The following is an 18,546-nucleotide window of genomic DNA, read 5'->3' on the forward strand; positions in this document are numbered from 1 at the left end:
AACGACCTTGACCTGACTAATCGAGATATAAATACTCCCTGAGCTATTTTCTGCCACGGGGGACTGAGAAGTCATTTTTTCATTTTAAGACTCCTCATCTGATATAAATAGTGTCTCTAAGGATTTGCTACCTAGCTTATAGGAATATTTTTGCTCAGAAGAAGGCACAAAGGTGTAATGCAGGTGGCTCTGTGTAACCCAGTCCCAGGATCAGTGCAGACACTGAGGGGGACCTGTGTCTCACCACTACAGAGGAAATACCTGAACTGATTTTTGCGGAGCTGCAACTCAGCTGATCCTCAGGGCAATTTACACTGCTCTCAAGGATAGAAACCACATGCTTCTTTCTTTACCAAAGACCACAAACTTCATTTACTCTCCTGATTGCGTTAACCAATATGAAACAAAGTAATTTTTAATAAAGTGTGCCATGGCAGAGAAAAATTGATACAATCACAGAGCCGGTATAATAGGATTTAATTCTGCTTCAGATGTGCTAGTTTTAATAAAAAAGGATTGAGCAAATCTAAAATAAATTACACTGAAAGGTCAGGCTTATTGCTTGTACAGTTATGTTAACTCTTCCACAGACATTTTTACAGACTGTATTTATGAGACCTTTTGATTTTCAGAAGAGGTATAAAATACATCTGCAATTTTCTCATTATTTGCAGCAATGTTTCTTCTACAAGTGTCATTTCTCAGTACTTCAATATAGATTTATTTAACGGACCTCTATAAAAAATGATGAGTTATTTATTGGGTGGTTTTGTTAAATTAGTGAAACTGTAATTCCCAGTGGAAAGTTAAACCCAACTGGAAAAAAATTTGTTAAGGGAATGATGATTCCCATTTGTGTGCCAGTGACACTCATGATTTCTTATTCATTAATCATTCCACCGGCCTGTCATTTATTCAATGGAAAGCAAATCAATTACTTATTTTATATGTAGCCGAGGCCCTGATACTGTGAGCTACTCAGAACAGCCATGATTTGGAAAGAACTGTAAACACTGAATCTTATTACAAGGCTCTTATTAATATTACAGCAGCACCTTGAGACCCTACCCATGATCGTAGCCTGCATTGTTAGTGCTACCACAGCACAGAGATAGATATTCATCCATCCTCACCCGAGAGGAAATACATGGCATAAACAGACCTTAGCAGAGGAGAGAACAGAGAAAGGAGCTTGCTGCAGTCCCAGAGGAGACACAGAAATGCCTGTCAGTGTCCCAGCTCCCAGTCCTGCACTGCCACTCAAAGGCCCCTCCTGCCGCTCTCCTGCCTCACCTGGGCACAAATCCTGCAGGCACAGCCCCACGCTGCAATTCCACCATTCCAGTGTTGCTGAGTTCCTTGCCACTGCACAAGTCTGTCATGTACGAGGAGAGATGTTCTCTGCTGTTTCTGGGTGTGTTCTTACCTAACTCAGGTGAACATGAGACCTCACACTCGGAAAAGGAACTGTCGGTCTTTAAATCAGTCTTGATAAAATACCTAGAGGCAGCCAGCTCAATTCTCTACAGCAACACCAGAGAAATTCCACTGAAAATGGTCAAAGAAACCATGGGAAAGAACAGAAAGTCCAAGCAACTCTTGGTATCTGTATCAACACTTCCAGGGAAACTAGGAACAAACCCATCAGCACTGAGCATAGGCAAAGTAGGCTGGACTGTGTCATCACATTTAAAATTAAGTCTTGGGTTCACTGTGAGGTTCTACTCAACACTTTCACACCAGTGAAGAGTCTCACCAATGGCAGGAGCCTGCATGCAACCACCACTGGCAGGAGTAGGATAAAAAAGGACTTCCCCAGGGGTTCTTGGGTTTCACAAATCACTTCCATTCCAAAACACTGATTTTTATTTCATCCTAGTGAAATCAACAAATTAAGGTCAACCATTACTATTGAGGAGCAGAAGTGACACCTGATTTTTGCACATCACAGGGAACTGAACCAGAAATCTGACTGCCCCATGACTAGAAACACAAGCAGCTACTGCTTGAAATTAGGGAGCCAAACCTTTATGCTGTGGGCTACAATAATGCAGTTGGCAGAGGAAATTCTGCAAAACACACATATCAAAGAGCTACACAGGCGTAAACATTAGCCTGTTTGCATAGTCTGAGTTACATGAATATGCAGCAAAGGTATCCTGGGAACACCTGTGACATCCCTTTACAAATTCTGCTTAATTTTATCAGCATTTCTACTTTTAACAGCAAAAATCATTGAGGTAGAGCGGTACCCAGAGTACAAAATTCTGTGTTCAACAAATACAAAAGGCAGACAGAACATGTCCATCAAAGGAGCAGTGCTTGCAATAGTTTACCTTTCAGGGCTTTCTGAAACATGGTCAAAGAATCAGTACAGATCTTGGCCAAGGCAATAGACACTGCACTGAAGGAGGAAAAGACATGCTCAGCCACACAACAATTCTAGAGGCCAACAGTTCCTTCAGGAAGATCATCAAATGGCTCTGAGTGAACTGACACATTTCATAGTTTTGCTGAAAACTGTAGGGGGTGAAAAAAAGCATACAAGAAAAGTGAACTAAGGTCTTGGAATGGCTACCAGGTGACTGGCAAACTGGAAGAAGGTTTTGTCTTCATTTTTCCATTTGGAAAATACAGCAAACCTCAGAGATACCTCCTCAGCTTTACTTCAACAGCTGAGACATCTACCAAGTTCACAATCTACAAATATCTACATCAGTTCACATACACTTTTTCTTCTGATACCACTAAATCTGACAAGATATCTGTATCTATTTCCATCTGTATAAGATAGAGACACAAACTATGGTCTTTGCACAGGCCCTACCACGTACAACCTGCAGTCACTGCTGCTGTGATTGATGCAAATCCTCTCATCTCCCACAGGAATGTGGTCCCCATCTAACAAAACTATCAATTTTGTCTTTTATTTTAATAGGTTTCCTGCCAGCTGGGCTCTGCATCCATTTGATCAAGTGAACTATGCCCTCAATCAACTCTTGAGTTTTTTTCCTCTCTATATTTAAAAGCAGTAGCCCAGGTTCATGAAAGTAGTAAAAAATGTTGCATTTTCTCAGCTTTAATTACTATAGCTAATTCCCAATGAGAACAAATATTTCTATAGCAATCCTCAAAGAAAGATCTCAAAGCTCTTCAAATAAAAACCAAATTATTTATGCAGAAAAAACTGGCAATGCTGCTGATCTCAGGTTGTTCATCAAAAAGTAACACAGAAAAAAACAAGTATACAATCCACTAACACAGTCTTAGCAATGCTATACTTGGACACAAACTCTTCCTGATGCACCAATTACAAAGGAGACTCTTCCCAGCTCTCCCACACCTTGGCACACACAGGCAGGTCCTAAGTGACAGGTTTCCCATCTTGCTCCATCTAGTCCAGACCGTGAATATCTAGTTTTGAGCAAGAAATAGTACATCCATTCAAAACCCCTGGAATAATTTGGAGTGCAATCAATGGTTTAATTTCAATCTAGAAAAAAAGATAGTTTGATTTGTATATGTTGTGTTAATAGGGTGTTATTAGCTCCATATTACTTTTAGTTTCCTCCAGTGATGGAGACTTTCTGGCCATGTTCAGACAGACAAATTTAACCCTGCAATGAGTCCTCTGTGCAGAAAAGTTGTTGTTTTCTGAAGAGTGATGTGTTGGCCTATGTACAGTATCCATGGATGGGCATCAGGACCTGCAATCAGCCCACCCTTACACCCCAGATTTCTAAATAAACTTCTAAAGCAGGATGCCTGCCAGTCAGCATCTTAAGAAAATCCTACTAGCACCAAAGAAAAAAACAGACTAACATTACTCTTTGTGTTTCTGATTCTGAGGTTCACTACAAAGTTACTTACAGCTCAATAAACTTTGACATGTTCCCATGTTATAAAAACAAAGACAAAAACTTATTTATTCACTTTTTACCTCATACATCCCAAATCAATAATTGCATCTATTGATCAATGGCATAAATTCAAAACTTTAATTTACATTGAGTACCATAACCTAATAAGGCAGCAACAACTGAATTTGTTGAAATTGATTTTCGTTTCCAACAGAAAATCTTCGGGCCTGTAGCATAATAAGATGCAGTACGTGGAACAGTTAATTATCAATGAGCATCACAAAAAGCTAAAATTAAATTCCTTTTTGAATATTGAAAGAAAATGTTGAGTCTCCAGGGCTGATGTCAAGCAAAAGAAACTTCTTGTACTTCTTCCACACATTCAAGTAATGTTAATCATTCCTTTGTAGCATAAATAAGTAAAATTATTTCGGAGATACGTACCTGCAGAAGCCGTAAAATAACTGTGAAACATTTTAAAAGGGTAGGGTTTTTGTTTTGTTTTTTTAAATTCCAGCAACATAATTTTAACAGTAAGTCGCTGAAGAAAAATCCTGTGGCACAAAGGGACGTTGCTTTTTGTGGTGTAGAGGTGCCCCCCTTCAAGCAGCCACTGCATGTGCACGAACACAAAGCCAGTTCAGATCTTGCAGGCTGGCTCTGAGCTGCTCTGAGCGTTGCACCCAGTGCCATATCAGCTAAAGCAGCTGATTTTGGATGGGAAGACCTTCTCAAGTCACCTCTCAGGTGGCAGCAGCCAGCCAGTCAAGAGGTTTGCAGGCATGTTTTGGGAAGGAGTGGCCACTCTGAGGAGACAGCTGGACTGTAGCCCTGTCAGACAAAAATATTGCCACACCACCGGCCTTGTTCCCAGTGAAAGGAGCTTCTCCATGTTCCTATTTCCTCCTTTCAGATCCAACACCACCACCTGGGGTCTGAACTGGTAAGAACATGAGAGCACTGCAAGAGGAGAAAAGCCCAACGCTGCCCCCACAAGCTGAGCTCCATCCCAAGGCACACGCATTCATAACTCCACTCACTCAGCAGCAAGTTACAGTGGCTTTACTTTAACTTTCAGTTTACTACCAATAAAAGTAGAGAGGTTTAGCCATCAAGTCTCCTGTTAATTACACACAGATTTTCCCAGCCCAGCACAGGCAGTTTTTTCCAGGATTCAACCTTTTCCCTCCACATTTCCAATGTCAGAAGAGGAGCCTGCCGTGAGAGCAGGGCTTGCACAGGCACTGGGAACTGTGCCAAGACACCCCATCTGTTAATTTAAACAGCTTTCCAAGGAGCCTCTGAATGAAAATACCCATGATATCAACTGACCCAGTGGGATTTGAAATAAGGCCCAGAAGCAAAGGCTTAGTCCCAACCAAGAGCACATCACATACCTGTGCATCTTCCTGCTCCTCACAGGGACTCTACCACTCTTCCATCCAAATACCAGTAAGTATTTAAAGCAGGTTACAGGAATAACTTGCCACTTGTTGTCTCTCCTCGGTTTTCCAGCCTCAAAAGCACTGCTCAGCACGTGGCAGCACAGCCTGGCACCAGGGTCCAGGACTTCCCTGCAAGAGGTGTCTACAGCCCAACCTTCCCCAAAACACTGAGTGCATTGAGAATGATGATGATGTGACAATACTGAACTCCACAGCCAGGACCACTGTTCCCATCAAAACATTCTGTTGTTTGAGCAGATCACCTCCTTCAGGAGAGCTGGCAGGTACTGCTTCCAAGAAAATCTTGAAAACAGCAGACTTTAGTGCTGGCAGCCCAGCCCTGAGAACAGGTAGGAAGTAGAAATGAGCTTGGGGATCCTGCTCAGCCTGGCAGTAAGCAACGCTATTTGGAAGAACTACAGCTCTTGTGGTGAACCTGACAATTGTTGTGGCTGCAAGATCAGGTGGAACCACATCTCTATTCCCAGCTCCTTCATCCTGGTCTAGGTGCCTCGCCTGAAAAAGAGTGGGGTCCATCAAAAGTCACTGTGAAGCTACAGAATTGCTACTAGCCAATGCCAGGATAAATTGGTCTTCCAGAGCTCCTTATTGTTTCTCTTTTTTTTAAGGGGTCATCCTGAGAAAAAAAAAAGTGGAAAACTGAGGATTCATTTAGGGCATGCACCTCTGCAAGCAGAATGTCTAGCACGTCTACAGCTGCAACAACATAATTCATGGTTCCTACCATTCTTATGTCACTTAGACTTAAGCTCCAAAGTATTTCATTTTAGTAACACACCAGAGGTATGAAATAACCAATATACTTTAATACAGGATCAACATACATTATACAATACTACAAGACAACACAGGCAAGGCCACCATAGCCTGAAGGTTATGGGAGACACAACAGCAACAAAAACCAAATCAAACTTATCTTGAACAGCATCCAAGTGAGTGGGCCCATGTGTACCAGAAGTATAATTACCAGAAGTCTTCAGGTTCATATTAATTTTTATTTTCATATATGTACAACTTAAGAAACAAATCTCAACTTGAAAAAGTTCAGAAGTTACCTTTGAACAACACAATGCAGACACACCTTTGAGACAGCAAATATTACTTCTATTAAGGCTCTCATAAAAGAATGGATATCATGCAAATGCAATTAAAAGAGTACATTTCAAAATATGCAAACTAAGTTCAACTTTAACTCTTTCAGAAAAAGAACATAACAAACATTAGAACTGTGACCTACTAAAGCATTTACATACATGCTTGAAGCTAAGAACACGGACTAGATAAACTTAAGTAAAATGTAACAACTGTCACGCTCTCTTAATCAGACCAGAAGTAGAGTCAGCAATCAATCCCCTCCGGCAGCACAAGTGCCAATGTCTGCACCAACCTTGTCATTTTACATTCACATAAACCGGTTCTAACCATAAAATTCCGTGTTTTTTCAACCTGTAAGGCTTTGGCATTTATTTATGATCACTGAAAGTACTTAATCCCTCCACTGAACGTGGGCAAGAGGCATGCACAGAGAGCGCCTGTAACACAGCGGTGCCCAGCAGGCACTGCAGGCACTGCACAACAAACTTATTTCTATCAGGCATTTAGAAAGATTCTGATGAATTTTTGCATACTGCACCCCTTGCTTATGGTCTCAAAGAGTGAAAGCTGCATTATTTTTTAAACCATAACCAGCACTAGCACTAAACCAAAGAAGCAGTGCTAATCTATAAGAAAAAAATTCTTACTTAATATTTTAGCATAGTAAAGCTACTTGTGCAAACAGTATCTAAAGATGGTCTAATATTACCAGCAAGAAGAAAGCTCATTCCTTCTCTGTGTCATCACAAGAAACTGCAATTAAATACAATGAAGGTGGTCAGCAGCGTGACTTTTTTGGTGTCATCACTAATATGACAAAAATAAAAGGACTGATAATTTGGAAGTAATGACTATGTGAAAAAGAAAACCCACCACAATTGTTCTGACCTCTCCCAAGATGTCAGTGCACTGTCTGATGTGTGAATGGTGCTAGATTACTTTTTCTTTCTTCAAGCCTAATGCTAACACAATCAAATTTTAGTTGTCTGCTGAACAGGAACTCATAAGTTATTTTCAGAATTTTATATCTTGTCATATTTTTGGCAACTCTCAAATGGCCTAAAGGCCCAGACTTTTCAGATGTTTTGCAGCACATTACATTCAGTGCTTACTAATTCCTTACAAACAGTATTCCTCACCTAAGAAAACAGCAGTTAAAGAGTAGGAAGATTCTTTCATTTGCCCCATCTAATTTTAGTATCATTTAAGACACTGCTAGGTACATACTGTCTGTGTATCTGCAACCAGAGGAACAAAAAAGGGAAAAGAAAGATCCATTTGACTTTAATCCTGACCAGCAGCTGTTAGCAATTTTCTTTAGCTATCACTGTAGGACATGATGGATGGGAAGACCCACTACACTGAGGAACTAGTTTATAGTGTACAAGTGCTCTCAAGGACTGTTGTTCAACAGGACATTCAGCTTAACCAGGGACTACAGGCTGTAAAAGATAACAGGTGGCTCCTGGGAGTATTTATCATTCTTCAGAGAAGCTGTCTGATCAAGGGGATAATATCTGGATGAACAATTGCGTGATTTTTTGCTATATAATTTGTATATCGTGTCACGGAGGAGGAGGAGAGTGAACATTAACTCAAGTGGTAACTCAAACCAAGAAATCTGCATAAAAGAACAAGTTGAGATATTACCATTTTAAGTCTTTCCGTACATTTTGCAACACAGAGAAACTGGATACACAAAAACATGCAAGTCAAACAAAGCTAATCTACAATAAACAAAACGAGAATACACTTATTTCAAGACTTAAAACGTTAAAATATTCATCCAATGCTAAATAGGATCAATAGAATAAGCTCTAGACCTAACCATGTAATTCCACAAAAATTTCAACTGGCTCTTTCAGCCTTTATTTTCTTCCTCTTTTAACTTGTTTTTATAATTTCAGGCCATAAACTTAGTGACTGGCACATGAGCTGAAAAGCAAATGTAAATAAGGCATCTTCCTCTCTCTATTAATAGCAATGCTCCAAGGATTTGTGATTATATATGGATGTAGCTGCACAGCCTCTTCCCTGTCCATAATTACATGGGATGTCCTTCTCCCAAGGATAAAGCAGGATGTCAGCTACTCCACCACTAAAAAGCATCAGCTGGACAGACAAGCTTGCTTCCTGAGCAGACCTGTCCCATCTGGGTTGCACACTCACTGACACCCATGAATAACCTTCTGCCTGGAAGTTGTGCCCCATCATTATCAGATCTCTCTCTCCACTCACCAGATGAATCTCAACAAATGAATACCCTTTTTTTTACACTACAAGGCATACAAATAAAAGCTTATTAATAAGTTGGTCCCCAAAAAGAAGCTCCATTCCAAAATATATTCAAATTCACAAAGTTATTAATCTTTTCAAATGCTCACCCATTTTATCCCAAACCTTAAACAGAGACTACCAAGAAAAGCTGGAAATTACTCATTAAACTTAGAGATACTAAGATACTAATCCCAAAAAACTTCAAAGACATACCAATATATTTTAAATGACATTAAAGAACATGGGCAGAACTCAAGAACTTTATTTTATAAAGTCCTGAATTTTACAAATACAGAAGAAAGTACCCAATGCAAAGCACGAAATACAAAGAGTTTAAAGAGGTTTCTTCCTCTCAAAACACCTCAAACCACCGAAGGAAGCAAACTGCACCAGAAGAAACGTACAAGTAAGTCTTCAAGGGAAGTACCATGGAAAGCACACTGCATTAATCTAGACTTGACATTATGAGGGCATGTCTCACTGCAGCAAGGTCCATCCTAAACACCAGATCAGAGACAGAACATTAAAGTAAAACATTGGATGTCACAGTCACTGTTCTCCTGATCCGGGAAAGGCAGAGACTCCAAGGTGAGCAGAAAACTATGAACCTGCTTAGTAAAGGCCACTCTTGCAAAGTCAAAAAATCATACATCCAATACTCTCATCCCTTCATTAAAATAGAAATACTAAAAAGGAGCACTCCACAACATATCCCCATTGCTTCTGACTGACATGTTGAATCAAAGGTAAAAGCAGAACTTCAGCAGAGATAATCAGAGCAACAAGGCAGCATAGCTGAGCAGCCTACCAGCCCAAAAATGAATTATTTTGTTTGCTGCTTAAGCAACCAGAAGCTGGTAGTTGACTACTTCCTTTTATTTGGCATAGAAAAGTTTTAATCTGGAGGTCATTCTGAGAAACACCTCACCCTGTGTTTAAAAATGTATGAAGCCCAGCAGAATCAGTGATAAGGAAAAAAAAAAAAGGTGTACAAGTATTTGCTGGCTTTTCTTCTGAACATTTCAGAGAAAAATGTCCATTTAATGCTGACAGCAAACAAGGATGTCAGTCTAATTAGATTTTGTTCTGTCATGCTCCTAATCCTGTCTAAGCACTCCTGTGAAAAAAATCTGATTGATGATGAAGGCACAATTATACAAACCTTAACATTCTCTCTAAATGTAGCTATGCAAAAAAGGGAGAGAGGGTAGGGAAAACAAATATGAAGTATATTTCTCTTCAAATAATTAAGTCAGTTTATTTTCCAACAGCCATATAAATTTAAAATATGAAACAACAATAATACAGCTATAGAATCTAGGTTTTCTTTCAAAGCAGCAGCATATAAAACATATAAAAGCTAAAACCTCAGCACAAGCTTCAAAAAACCAAGGACTGAGTGAATTTTGCCAAAGACATGAAACTCACAAAATACAGTACACAAAAATACTGGAATGCATAAGATATAAAGCTACACATTTTAGGTAAAGAAGGCATTGAAAAGTATACAAAATTTGCAAAATTAAACCATGGGACTTGGGGGAGAGTACCATGAATACAAAGAAGTTGGCAATTAATACACATAGATGGAGTGAAGAAAGTGGCAGTTTAATATTTAGCATTCAGTTTTCAGGTTCACGACTTCGCTTTCTTGGCATCTTTTTTTCCAGAGTTCTCAGCAGCCAAATCTGCTTTTCTCTTCTGTGACTAAAGAGAAAAAATAATTATAAATTTAACAAAATGGTGGCATTATAAAAAAAAAATTATATTTTTAAGTTTGTGACTGATTATTTAAAAGGGAGATATGTGACCCCTCATGTGTTCTGGAGTTCAGTTCAGCTTTGCAGGATATAATGACAGGGCAAACATAAATCCCTGATGGAGACACTTAATTCTGCTACCCTTTTTATATCCTTGAATCACTACATGGTCTTGTGGTGCAGGTACCACACATACCATGAATTGGATGAAAAGATCAGGACCTTGACTTATACACAATTCTGTTCTAAAGATGACAACCCTTCAGAATAAAAGAAGCACTTTCATTTCTTCTTCCAGCAACTGCTATGTAGGGGAGGAGTAACAATCTGAGAACAAATGAAAGCTAATATATGAGGTACAAAAGTAGGTATAAAGTAGGCAGTGTAACTTCTTCTTAAGGGAGTCTTCCCCTGCTATTTAAATTAAAGATTTCTCAAAAAAAAAAAAAAGCCCACAAAATATTGTATGTTGGGAATACATATCTAAAAAATCTAGAGCTGTGAATAGACAAGTATTTCAGTTTAATCTCTCACCTAAAGGCTTCTTACTAAAGCAATTAGTGCCTACAATTATCTTTTACATTTTCTCACAAAATATAATTGAATTCTGCCCCACCAGAAGTAAAGTAAATTCTGCTAAACATACTGCTGTAACTTTTGCTCCTCTTTTCTTCTTTTCAGCTCTTTCCTTTTCCTCAATTTCCATATTTTCTTTTTCTATTAATGATATGAGAGTATTGCAGCGTCTCTGAAACTCCTAAAGAAACAGAAAACATGAATTTTTTTTCAGTAAATTATAAAAATTCTCTTGTTTACGTAAATATATTTAAAATTCTTGAATCTCAAAGTGCTTCCATTTTCCTAAAACATTCAATATTCATGCTGTTCATCTGTGTAACCTTTAAAGAGAGAAGGATTTACTGAAATATTCAAATTCCTGACAAGGAGTTTTCAAGATTGTATCTTCCAAACTGACATCCCAAAAGACGGATCTGATCTTTCATCTTGGTTAGATGAAGCAAATTACAGCCTGCCAGCACAGTATGGCAGATTTTAGGAAAAGAGGTCTTCAAGTCTATCTTGAGAAAAGGAATCAAAGCCACCCTAAGCAATAGTTTTCTGCAGCAAACAGATTAAGGTTTGAAGGGTTTTTATTGTGGTAAGACCCTGTAGAGCTCCAAATTGGCGAAAATCTATCCAGCCTTACATTGTGAACTCACAGTTGTATTTTCAAGCAGCACCCAGGGGGTGGTAGGCCCTAAATGCTTTCAGCATCAAGGCTTGCAGGCCATCTGAAAAGTGATCAGGAGCCAAACAACTCAAAGTACCTGCACTGTCGTTACTGATTGTCATCTTGCTCTACAGAAATCTATTGACTCAGTTAGTTTCTGGTACCACATCCCAAAGGAAAAAGATCTCTTATCAAATAACTAACACCACCATTTTTTATTACAATTATTCAGTATATTCTATGTGCATTAAGACACTGATTCCACAGGCTTTGCTTTCCAACTCAAAGAAGGAAGCTTTCGTCTGAGGGGAAAAAAAAAAAAAGCTGGAAAAAAATATGTCTCTCTCTATTAAATTCAATGAAGCCATTTTTGAACCACAAGCTATCCTAGAATTACCTAGCAGCATAAATCTTAACCTACAATGGGTCCATTTGCAATGAAGTGAACAGGTGACCTTTCTGCCCAGAAATTAGTCTCTATTTTCTCAGCATCTGTAACCTGTATATTGCCTCAGCCATCATGTTCCCTGATGGATAACGATGCAGCCCGAATGCTTTCCTGAGCCTGAGTGTTCTGAAACAGTCAAGCAAATGACTCATCTTTGAGACATTAAAACCCTCAAGCTTAACCACATTCTTTAAAGTTCTCCAGTTTCCACAGATTCCTCTACAAAGGATGCTCCGTGGCCTTGGGTGAAGGCTGTGTAATTCAGAATGGACACAGAGAACCCTGCCACTACAAGAATTATTCTTACCACACACACAAAAAAAAGTGTTTAGGATTTTTCTTTACAACTCCCTACTAGAAATATTCCAGTGCCATGCACGTAGCCTCGCAAACAGAGTATTACAGTAAGTTTTTTCAATCACATCAATGTCAAAGTAACCCCCACCAGGACAGGCTAAAGCACAAATTAAGGTGCTGTGCTTGTGCCCTGGAATGTGACAGTCTTGCTGGAGCTAAAACACTCTCACTTAAAGCAATGAAACCTCTCAAATTCCACCCAAACAACAGCTTTTAGATAAAAAGGCAGTAAGTCTGAGTAAACTTGAGTGCAAGCCATCCCAACATACACTGTATCCCCAAACACAGAACAAAAGAGAGCGTCTGTCCCAAAATCCTACACTCTACAGATGAATACAGATGATAAAAAGTAGTAGACAGAAATAGAAGGATATTGTAAATATGAAAGAAGTATTTTACAACATTTAAAGTTGGGGTGATGACAAGCTGGTTCATAATAACAACCAGCTCGATTTTTACTTGTGTATGAGAAACTGGTTCGTGCTAAATTCAAGAGAAGCAACTAAATATAAAAGATTAAGAAATAACCTTGATCCATTTGCTCAAGGCACTCAGAAAAATCCTCCTCTTTCCTGGGGAAAAATGTTTGCATAAATACATAGATTTATTAAAGTGTACAGGTTCATGGTTAGAATTTCCAGATGGACCACTACACCAAAACATCTGCTGTGGACAGAGGATGGACTCAAGAACAATTTTCTCCAGAGAATCACAGAAGCAGTTGACAGTGAGATGTGACACGCACACTGCTTTCTTTACACCAACCATCAGAAAGAATCTGCATGATAAATCCTCCACTGAGCTACCGAAATTTCAATATGGACCACTCCGTTCCATTTTACTACTATAAAAATACACTTATTTTAAAATGCCTTGCACTTTTAGAGCTGAGTTTTTATTCTGCGTGGCCTGATACTTTTCTCTTTGAGATGGGAAGAGATAAGATGTACTTTGCTCACCCCTTCATAGCTATAAAGACCAGCATTGCAATAAATAAGATGGGAGCACTGAACCATCGCCTTCTGCATGAGTGAAGGCAGAGATGCTGACTCGGGAGCAGAGCTTTGTCCACAGGCCTGGATATTCCTGTATTTACAAAGGAGTCATTTGTCTTATGCTGGGCAGGGTTTGCAGAAAGGTAAAAAAAGGAGATGCATAATTTATGACTTCAGAGAACAGACACCTGCTTCACTACTGCCCTGATATTTTGCATTCTTCCTGCACGGACAGAAGTAAAAAAACACAAAAAGAACTGTGCTCAATTTAAAAATCAAAAAAAATACAATCTTAAGCACTTGTGATCTCTTTGAAACCTTATGTTTCGGGTAAAAAACATCTGATTTTAGAATAAATAAACGAAGCAGGATTTGTTTTTCAAAGAGAAATCTTCAGGAGAAGAAACAGAAGTAATAAGATGGAAGATAAATTAGCTATTTGTATGGAATTCAAGAGACATCTAGTGGTTAGGACACAAAGTTTTCTCAAAGAGCCTGCTAAGTCTTTTTCAGAATTATGCTGCCTTTTCTATCTTGTTTCATATCAGTTTAAGTGATCACACGTGAATTTCAGCACTCTAAGAAGTCTTCTCCACTTTCACTACACTTATTTACTCCTCTATAAAGATCTGTATTTATATTTGGTTCATTATTCTGGGTAATCATGTGATTTTTCCAGCACGTTTCTTTACAAAGAAAAATCACCAAACTAGTGCAAAATGGACCCACAGAAATTAATCCCCCCACAAGTGTCAGGATATTAGAATACATAGATTATATCAGTGATTTGCAGTTATAAACTACTAAACCATACACAGCATGGCAATTTAAAATATTTAAGAAAATTAAATGCACACTGAAAGATTGCTTTAGCTTTCTATTTTCATAACATTTTTTTCAACTGTGTGATAGCAGAAAAACTAAAAATATTAATATTAATGGACAGAATTTTAAAGGAAAACCTAAGCCAGAAGATTCACTATATTCCCAGTGCCTCAATTTCAGCATTAGACACCACAGAACATATTTCTACACTTGACCAAATTATTTCTATCCCCTTTAAAAAGAAAAGTATCCTGAACACAAGGATCTGCAAGAAGATTTAAATTGCATATTTAACTCCATCCCTGACAACTATATATCAACTAATATTAAGAGCCAAGCTACATTTTTAATTTCTAGTACCCATCTCTATGATTTACTCCAATGAATTCCTGCACAGACAACTTAAAAGAAACTTCTTAATGGACTAAATATTGGAAGCTTCTCTCTTTATGGACATAATTTTAAAATCCAGTATTTCTTCAAACAGACATTTTAGTGAGTAATGCTTGTAATTCTTTTTAATTAAGGACTAACTGCTGCACTATCCAGAAACACTTTAATTGCTGAAATATCAAGCAGAAATTGTATTGCATAATTACAAGCAGTACTGGGAGAAGCAAATATACCCACCTGTTCAAATACACATTTTAAATATTTTATCTTATGTTTTATTTATTCTTAGTACAGTACCCAGAACTCTGAAAGAACATTTTATAAACAAATCCTGAGGCCAGAAAATTAAGTCAGTAAACAACAATGCACAGTGGCTCTGCAAATGCTAGACTAAACTACTAAAAAATCCAGACTTGTATGCAAAATGACATTTAAGTTATATGACTGTAGTACAGCATTTAATTGAAAATTTGTTTACAAGACAATGGGGAGAATCTACAACAGCTGTATAAAGGATAGGGATTTCCAGTCTCTTGTATCAGCTTCAACCAATATGATTTCCTACTCAAGCAGACAAAGAAGTGTTACAGATCTCAGTCATTGCAAGATGAAGTTATTTCTGGTATCATGGAAAAATTTGGAAGTACATTTTTCCTATTTAAACAGCTTCACATGAAAACACGTTTGTGTTTCTTACATAAGGTGCACTGATTTACAAATTTTACTTATAAGAAAAAGGAACTGAATCAGGGGAGAGCTAAACAAAAATCCCAGGGCAAAGCTAATAGGTTTTTATAACTGAAAGAAGCCCCTATTCTGATGGTGGTACCTACACAGCTTATTATTTGCAACCACCAAAGTTTCTGTTAGTGTTATCAATTCTAACCTAATGACTAATTAAAAATTAATGGCTCTGCTTTTCAGACAAAGGGAAAAAAAATCTAAAATTCAGAGTACTAGTCTACTTGCTGTTCAATTTGTATTATACTCTCTAATCACGAACAAAATCTTCAGAAAAGTATACCTAAAGAAATTTAAGCATTTCCATGTGAAAATCCACATTCACAACTACAAAGTGCACTTTAAACCCACTGCTTCAGTGATTAATTCCTATGAGAATCACTAACTTTTCTCACACTTTTAGAAATTGAATACTACATTCAAAAAGCTGTTCTTTTCTCCACGTATACAATTTAGACGTTTTCGGTCCTTAATATTGTCCAACAATTCTAAAAAAGTCCTATTTTAAGAGACATTGTTTGGGAAAACACTCAGTCTGCAATAAAACTAACAAGGATATTTGTAAGTTTAGTCTATCTCTGCATTAATCCCTTTGGGTAATATGGAACTTCAGCTTGGCAGGTTTTCTAATCTGTTTGGTTCAGCTGTAATGTGTTGTTTGCTGCGCTATGGGAAAAGGCTACTTTAAAAAATAAAAAAACCAGAAATGAAAATGAAAAACAAACTTATTCTTTCAGCACTTGTTTCCCAGACACCAAAGTTCCAGCAGAAATCCAAATTTGACGTGATGGTGCTTAAAAAAAAAAAAAGGGAATAAGATACTTGACTGAATGCCTTGTCCATGTTGGTGATACCCACCATGGCAGTTCTGGATTTGATGAACCAGTCGAACCTGAACTGAGGGGCGTTGCGCACACACTGCCTCAGCTCCTCATACACGTTCTCTTTGTCGAAGCCCATCTTGTGCAGCATGCATATCAAAAACCTGTCTTCTTCTTCCGGTGTAATTCTTCCCTTTGTTTGTTCCATACTGAATGCGCAGCTGATGAAAAGGCGCTTTATACCTTGCAATCTGAATGCAACACAAAAATGAGGAATAATAAACGTACACTATTACATCAAGGACTTACTACATATCAGTGTAGATCACTGACAGATGGTATACTACATAGGATATATAGAAAGACAGAACCTCCATCCCCAACTGTTCCTTTTCTGAAGGAATTTGAAAGAAATCAGCTGCAGAAAACAAGAAAACCTGGAGTGATTACTTTTGCATCAAGGGCTTTCTTGATACTGATCCTCCGTTGAATTCTTGCCTCTCCTCGTTCAATTTGAGCCATAATCCTCTCAATGTCCTGTAGTTCATTACAACGTTCCCAGAAAACAGCTAAAAACACAAAACAAAATTGTTGAATGTAATCTTTTCCTCTGCTCTTACAACTTTACTCAGTTAAGGCACTCTGGCAAAAAAAGGATGTAGCTTGTGGTTCCATTAAATCTTAGAAGATGTGCTAATGCTCTCCCAGTTTACTTTGTTAGCCAAAAAATAAACTTGCACAGACCCTTTATTCAATATCCTTAAAAGTTAACTATAAGTAAAGGTTTAGTAAAAATTCTAACAAATTTTACATTCAATATAATTAATTGTAGTCATTTTTTTTAAGGACTGCTTTCCATAACAGTAGTGAACCAGGTTAGAATCACTGGTGTGGCAATGAAACACATTACTATTTTCATTTTCACTACTTATCTCTATGGGCAGAGACTACTTAGTCTATAAGTTATAAAAGCTAGGAAACTGTGGTTTCTCCAGTGACAACTTTTAGCCAATCCAAAATAAATTCAACACTTTGAAGGGAACTCAAACTTTTTAACTGTAGGAAGAATACTGCAAAGCTAAATTTTATGGTGTTTAGTAAAATTACATCCAAGAATGAAAGGAGAAGAAATCGGCACAAATTAAAAAGCGTTTTGTAAATACAAAAGACAAAGGTTTGGTGTACTAGCTAAAATAGCAGAGATACAGCATAAAGAATCACATTGGCACTACAAGGCAACTTCACAATTCCACAAGTCCATGTTGTCAATGTAAATTAACCATGTAAAATTCTAAATTTTGACTAAGGAGGGATGAAGGCAGCTGCAGGTGTTTTTTAAATGTTGAAGAATCAACCTTTTTAACAGAATTAAGTCTTCTGAAAAAAAAAATTGTATACTGTAAAAAAAATATTAATCTTACACACATACAAATTCTGCATTTTAAAAGAACCTGTAGAAAAAAGCAAAAATTATGGTAATACTGTGTGATTAAGAAATACATTTCAAAACATCACAAACCTGAATACTCAATGACCTCCTCAGGTGACTTTCCTTCCACCTCACGGGCAATATTGTCTATATCGTCACGCCCGTATTTCTCATTGGCTTTAATAAACTGGTTAAAATCTCTTTTATTCCAGTTTGTAAAACCCTGCAAGCAGCAAGAGGTCAAGAAGGCATTATTAGGAAGAAGGGAAACATTCTGCAAAATTCTGATTTATGTAGGTACCATTTGCTCTGACTGGCAATGCCTCTAACACGTCACGTAATTACGGTGGCCATTGGTGTTTCAGGATTTCCATAAACTCGCATTATCCAGGGTCTTATTACTCAATCATTAACAGTCTAAAGAGGATTTTTTTTGGCATGAGTCCACATGCATTAGTAAGAGCTTTTTACCCCTTCTTTTTAAAGTTTTTGTGATATTTCTCCAAAGAAACAAGCTCAATGACAATCACCCTCCAGCAGATACAAGAAATGTGTATCAGGAGTACAGGGTGAGCAATGCAATGTCATTGCAAGTTCTTAGAGCAGTGCAAGTATCTAAAGCAAGAGCTTTACAGACATTTACAAACCTGGAACCAGACAAAGAGTTGCATGAAAGCATAAGTGTAAGAAACAATCTCTAGTCCAAAAAGATGCAATCAAATGGAAACTCTGCAGCACTGTCAGAGAATTTGTTATGTACCAAAGAAATCAATCCAAAACTGAACAAGTAAAGCAAGATGCAATGCACAAAAACATCATCCAATGTGATGAGATGTTACAATTTAAAG

At 37.8% G+C, this 18,546-nt stretch overlaps 1 protein-coding gene across 1 annotated transcript in view; it reads right to left on the reverse strand.

Annotated features, from left to right (window-relative positions):
- Positions 1–6,110: 6,110 nt before the first annotated feature.
- The window catches only part of SMARCA1 (SWI/SNF related, matrix associated, actin dependent regulator of chromatin, subfamily a, member 1), a 32,883-nt gene continuing 20,447 nt past the window's right edge, over positions 6,111–18,546 (reverse strand). Inside the window, 6 exon segments of the mRNA XM_050310592.1 lie at positions 6,111–10,405; positions 11,105–11,215; positions 16,307–16,447; positions 16,449–16,520; positions 16,720–16,838; positions 17,789–17,921. Coding sequence (XP_050166549.1) covers positions 10,334–10,405; positions 11,105–11,215; positions 16,307–16,447; positions 16,449–16,520; positions 16,720–16,838; positions 17,789–17,921 — 648 coding nt within the window. The 3' untranslated portion in view covers positions 6,111–10,333.

The sequence above is a fragment of the Myiozetetes cayanensis genome, unplaced genomic scaffold (assembly GCF_022539395.1).
Source record: "Myiozetetes cayanensis isolate MyiCay16 unplaced genomic scaffold, myiCay2020 scf15, whole genome shotgun sequence".
Taxonomy (NCBI): Eukaryota; Metazoa; Chordata; class Aves; order Passeriformes; family Tyrannidae; genus Myiozetetes; species Myiozetetes cayanensis.